General features: G+C 58.4%; 2 protein-coding genes across 2 annotated transcripts; both read right to left on the bottom strand.

The window, feature by feature from the left end:
* Window positions 1-628: 628 nt before the first annotated feature.
* Window positions 629-2,915, bottom strand: VPS25 (vacuolar protein sorting 25 homolog; the record flags this gene model as incomplete). Its single annotated transcript, XM_079547147.1, has 6 exons — window positions 629-1,078; window positions 1,626-1,701; window positions 2,193-2,281; window positions 2,432-2,485; window positions 2,572-2,717; window positions 2,869-2,915. The coding sequence occupies 6 exons, from the start codon at window positions 2,913-2,915 to the stop codon at window positions 966-968; spliced, it is 525 nt and encodes a 174-aa protein (XP_079403273.1). The 3' UTR covers window positions 629-965.
* Window positions 2,916-3,373: 458 nt separating this feature from the next.
* Window positions 3,374-4,766, bottom strand: RAMP2 (receptor activity modifying protein 2; the record flags this gene model as incomplete). Its single annotated transcript, XM_079547120.1, has 4 exons — window positions 3,374-3,629; window positions 3,696-3,798; window positions 3,881-3,991; window positions 4,706-4,766. The coding sequence occupies 4 exons, from the start codon at window positions 4,764-4,766 to the stop codon at window positions 3,374-3,376; spliced, it is 531 nt and encodes a 176-aa protein (XP_079403246.1).
* Between the last annotated feature and the right edge of the window lie 1,234 nt (window positions 4,767-6,000).

Below are 6,000 nucleotides of genomic sequence, written 5' to 3' on the forward strand. Positions count from 1 at the left end.
TGCTGGCACAGGAATTGCTCTGCAGCACTGGTGTCACTGGCACACAGAGATCTGTCACCAGCCTTCCAGCACAGGCCTCCAGCTCCCACAGGTTAGAGATTAAGGATTTACCAGGTCAAATATTGTACTGGATCACAGTTTCAACAAGCTGTGGACTTTATAATCAGTACTGAGAATGTAAAACTTAATTACGTTCTCCACCAGCCTGCTGTTTTATAGAGCTTACCCCATCACCACTGCAACAAACACATTAGTTTTCAGTGGATTGCACACAGAAAATGAAAGCTAATGTTGCCCTGAAGATAGGTAGTAAAAGCCCACAGTCTGCAGCTCTGGCACGTGGAAAAAAGCCTTTGTGGTTCCTGCTTCCAAATCAGGCAGGGTGCCTTTGGAGGTCCACCCTCTCCCCAGTACACTGTGTTTGTACAGCGCAGTAAGGAAACGAAGCTGAAGGGCAAGAATTCAGTACATTGTACTGTTTTGTTTCTGATGGAAAAACAAAGACAGATGAAAACACCCAGGCTGCTCTATAAATACATCTCATTTTAATTACTTCAGATTAGCACCCCACCACACAGATCAGCCTGCTTTCCAGCAAGAGTGTATCAGTCTTTCAGAGAGGTCTTTTACGCCACAGCAGCAGCAACGTGTTCTGTGTTTGCTTTCATCGCAGCCACGTGGTGAGGGCTGCAGAGCCCAGGCACACAGCTGGAAGGTGGGAGGAGAGCCCCTTGGCAGCTGTGCCGGACCAGCCACCAGAGCACCCACCCGCTGCATTCACAGGAACAGGGAAAGAGCAACAGGACAAGAAGTCATGTCTTTGGAAGGCTTTACAGAATTCTCTTCACCCCAGGAAGTCCCGAGTACACAGCTGCTTGCGCCACTGCTTGAAACCAGGCCAGGAGTTGGAATCTTCCAGCCAGAAACGTTTCAGAGGCCAAAGAAAGGCAGGGAGGGGGCTTCCATCAGAAGAACTTGACGCCTCGGCCATCGTCCAGCGTGATGATTTCAGCCTTGTGCTCCTGCTGCAAGGCTTGCAGGGCACGAAGTAGCATAGCCTCATCCAAACCATGGAACTCTAGGGAAGGAAAGACATACTCATCAGCAGGAACAGATTCACATAAAGAAATGAACAGGCTTATGATGTCTATGGAAGAATGACAGTGAAGACAAGAGGGCTCTGAAGGGCACCTTTTAGACTCCTGCACCACAAGAAATACACAAATCCACAATCACAGCTAAGCTGACAGTCATCAGCACACTGTGGAAACAAAGCCTGAAGGTTAGCAACAGGAGGCAGTGAGCAAGAGCTGCCTCTCAGGCAGCTAAGAAGCCGGGCAGGAAGTAAACCTGCATCCCACGTCTCCACATCTGGCAAAGACAAAGAGCTGGGCACTAGGAAGGCTCAGAGTGGGCAGCATAAGTTACAAACAGCGATAACATAAGCTGAAGTTAATGCAGAGCACTAAAAAGCCTGTGGATCTGCATTGCCCAGTGATGATCAATGTGAGCTGATATAAGAATTTTAAAATACTTAATTGACAGAACTATCATCTGGCATTCATCTCTACACATTCAAATCAAGTGTGCTCTGAAAAGCTGCAGGACATGACACATGACATTACCTTCATTTGCTGTATCATCTCCACTGATCAACTCATACAGAGTGAACACAGAGTTGGTCAAGCCATTCTTTGACACCTGGAAACATGAAAGCAATAGAGCAAGTCTTCCATGTGTTATTTAATAACCTTGGCAAGATCTCTTGCACATCACAAATGATATGCAATATAGACAGCATCTGATGAGCAAAAGCACCCTCCGAATGTTCTGGGACACTGAAAAGGTGAGAAATGACATCTAAGGATGCTGATGTCATTCGTTGTGCTGTTCCCCATACTCTATGCTCTTTCTGTGCGAGCCTTAAGATCATGCATTGCACTAAGGACAGAGGGCACACAGTGGCAATGCTGCATCTGCCTCTGCATCCACTGCTCGAATCTCACCTTATGGTAAGAGAGAAAAGTTATTAACACCTTCATACATGAAGGGATTGGATCAAAACAGAAATAGCGAGTAAGCAAGAGGGAAAGGAGGTGACAGCAGTCTTTTACGCAATCTCAGTCAGCATCACCTGTCCTCCCGGCTGGGAGCGCCCAGGTTGTGCACTAGGGCAGCTGCTGCGTTCTCACCCACTGATAGATGAGCTTCCCCCATTCCTCGGGTCTTCTCCACATTATCAAAAAACTGGTTTTGTTCTTGTCTAACCACTCCAGGTTCCCTGAAACCAATTGGGAAAGGGAACTTCAGCAGAGCTCGGCTGGCATCACCGCCCCACGTGTCACGGGAGCCGCAGGGCTCCTGCACGGAAGGTCCCAGGGGCGGTGTAGGCACGGACCGGGCGGGCCCGGCAGCGAACGGCGCCACCCACCGTTCTTGCGCAGCTCCTCCAGCACCACCTGGATGGCCTCGGGCGGCAGTTTTCCTGGGCGGGGGGGTTAAGGAGACATCCAACGAGCGGGAGGGAGGGTGGGGAGGCGCGGAGTGGGACCGGACCAGGCCCAAGGATACTCTGCAGTCGGCGGTTGGCGAACAGCGGGCTGTCCTGGGCCTCGCGCAGCGTCATGGCGGGCAGACGCTGGCGCCGGCTGTAGGCGAGCGCCAGGGCGCACCAGGCCGCCAGCTGCTTCTGCCTCGTCTCACCGTTGGGCTGCAGCCTGCGGGGCTTCGCTCAGCGCCCGGGAGGAGCCGAGGCTTCACCCCGGCCCCGGTTCTCCCCCGGCCCCGGTTCCCCCCCGCCGCCGCTACCCGATCCCGACAAACCCTCCGCCCAAACCCCACCGCCGCCGCAGCCCGGCCGGCACTCACGTGAAGAAGGGCGGAAAGCTGTACTGCCAGGGCCACGCGAAGCTCATCGCCACCGATACCGGAACCACCTCCGCCAGCTTCCGGTCTACACCGGCGCACTTCCGCCCCGCCTCATCGCCACGCCCATTTCCCCACTCCCCGCCCACTCCCTGTCGCCACGCCCCCCCGTCCGGCGGAACCACGCCCTCTCCTTCCCCCCCGCCCCACGGACGTCGAGCCCCCCCCCCTTCAGGTACGAGCTCCGCCTACTGGTGCCGTTCCGCCGCTGCCTGCCTCGAACCGTGACCGCAGCCGCCCGGGGGCCCCGAGGAGTCCGGGGTGGAGTCGGGCAGGGACGAGCGCAGAAGAGGCAGCCGAGGCGTGGGGAGAATAAACCTTTACTGCCCAGTGCCCAGGGAAGGTGAACCCTCGGGGGATTCCCCCACCCAGCGCAGCCCCGGCAGCGCGAGCAGCAAAGCCCCGCACCGGGGCGACGAGGGCCGGGGCTGTGCCTGCATGGCGGCACCTACGGCTGCGCCTTGCCGTCCTTGCTGCGCCAGATGACCAGGGTGACGAGGAAGGGGATGAGGCAGATGGGGGCAATGATCATGGCCAGCAGCACGTCCTCAGGGGGGTCGAAGTAGGCCTGGCTGCCGGCCGAGCAGTTCTGGAAGTAGCGGTGGTGGCTCTGGAAGATGTAGCTCTCAGCCAAGGCGTTGGGGTAACTGTATTTCAGGCTGTCAGCCCACTCCTCCAGGCACTGCTGCAGCGAGCTGTAGGGCCTGCAGAGAAAGCGTGGGGCATTGGGCTGCCCTCCACCCCCAGCTTGGTGCCCCGCCCGCCCCTACCTGCTGATGACCTTCCACTCGCACAGCTGTGCGCCAGTCACATTCTGCATCACCTGCACGAAGGACTCCCAGCAGCGGTGTGTCAAGTTGGTGTATATCTCCTCTGTGGGGGGATGGGCACTGAGCGCAGCCACAACTCAGCCTTGGATTTGGATTTGGGGATGAGGAATGGGGATGACACTCACCCACCAGCTCATCCGTAATGTTGTACGTGGGCACTGGTGGGCTTGTTCTTGCCTCCTGCGTGAAGCCCTCTGCCGTGGCACGCACTTGGCAAAACTCATGGCCCAGCAGTGCTGTGAGGGGGGGGACGTGGTCAGCACTGCAGGAGGGAGCACAGCCACGGCTCCACAGCAGTGATGGGTATGAGGAGGCCCAGGGGGCAGCGGGGTAATGGGATGAAGGGTGATGGGGGACTGAGAACCACCAACAGCAGTGGGGCCATGCCATGCCCAGCGCCTGGCACTGGTGGGGGAGTACCTATTTCCAGTCAGGAAGAGGAAGTGCTGACCGCAGTGCAGCATGGCCATGAAGCAGAGCCTCCTGTCACCCCCCCCCCCCCCCCCCCCCCGAACCCGTTGCTAGCATGGGGCATAGCTCCCCAGACCCCTCCACCCCTCTGCCAGGATCAGGATCACTCCTGTCTGTTTTCCACCTTTCCGTGGTCATGGCATGCGACCCTGGAAGCTACTTCGTTGTGGCCTCTGCTGGCTGGCAGTGTGCTGTGGGGATGACACAGCTGTGGCAGCAAGGGCAGCCCACGTGCCCCCAGTGCCCAGTCCTCTGGTGCTGACATGCTCCCTGCCCAAGGCACAGCTGTTCTCCCACTGCCATCAAGTCCAGGTCCCTGCGGATGCGCCATCGCTCCCCACCAAGGGGAAGGGGCCGCCCGCAGTGCCCAGTGGTGCTGGGGATGGCCGCCCTAGCACCCGTGTCCCGCTCACCGCTGCCCGGCGCAAGTCCTGCGGCGAGCCCGGGTGCAGCCGCATGGTGTGGGGCCGTGCACTTACCGCAGAGCAGCAGGAGCCCTCGGGAGAGGCGGCCAGAGCCCATCTGCGCACACGGTGCCATCCTGCCGGAGCCTGTGGGCTAGTAACCGGGACAAGGATTTCAATGGAAATAACAGGAAGCAACTCCTTTCCTCTGACAGGGGCAGTTTGAACTACAGGAGACGTGTGAAAAATGAGATTACTTAGTGCTGCTCTGAGGCAGCCCTCCCCACAGGACCCCACCACTATGCAGCAAATGTTGGACCCCTGGGTATCGCCCCACACCTCACCCTGGGCAGCAGAGGGGCTCCCGCAGCACAGCCGCTTCACAAGGCCGCTGTTTGTTTACTTGTGTATTTCTCTTTAATCCTGTCTGGGCTGGGTTGTGAAATCCCTCGTCTCCTGCGTGGAGGGCAGGCAGCCCGGCAGCGGGGGGAGTGGACAGTGGAGCAGGATGTCCCGGGAGGGGTACTGCTGGAGGCTCGGGGGCGTTACGGCCCCAACCCCGTGCTCATGGCGCTGTGGGGCACCTGCCCCAGGGGCACGGGTGGGGTTGGAAGGGACAGCAGTGGTACTGCAGTGGGTGCAAGCCTCAAGCAGACAGGAGGTGGGGATGGGGCAGGAGACTTCGGCTGCAGTGCTCCTCTTCACCCCATGCCACCTCAGCTCCCACTTGGGGCAGCGCGGTGCTGGCTCTGCAGAGTCCCCACCCGGGGATGGAGCTTAGGCCACACGAGCTCATCTCACTGCTTGCCAAAGGCTAAGCTCCAGCCCAGAGCTTTCCCTTTAAAATCCACTCATGGGACTCACAGAGCACAAATCACACAGCAGAGAATTGCAGTTCACAGGGACCCTCCCTGCTTTGGAAGGATTCAGTTGCTGCACATTCCTGCTGCAATATATTCCACACGCTATGTGCAGGCTGTGTGGCAGCCGACACACTCCTGGCACTTGAAAGTCCTTCAGCAGCAATGGGAGCCCATGAGGCCGTGGCACGGGGTCACAGCTGCATTCTGCTCTTTGTTGTCACACCCCTGGAGCAGCAGCCGGCAGCAGGAGCCTCTGCCAGAGTGACACCCAGTGATCTCAGCTGGCCACTCCTTGCACAGCTGGGGCAGTCTGCCAGCACCCACTGCTCCCCAGCCCCATTCTGCAGGCTCCCCCCAGCCCTTGGCTGCGGTGCTGTGAAGGGGACTCAGCCTGGCAGTGGGGGACACATTCCCATATTCTGGGCTGGGATACAGATGTCCCAAGCCCTGCTGCTGGCCTTGCCCGGGACAGGTCCCAGAGGCAGCCCGGGCCCCTGCCTGCTCTGC

This window comes from Tetrao urogallus (genome assembly GCF_951394365.1).
Source record: "Tetrao urogallus genome assembly, chromosome: 26".
Taxonomy (NCBI): Eukaryota; Metazoa; Chordata; class Aves; order Galliformes; family Phasianidae; genus Tetrao; species Tetrao urogallus.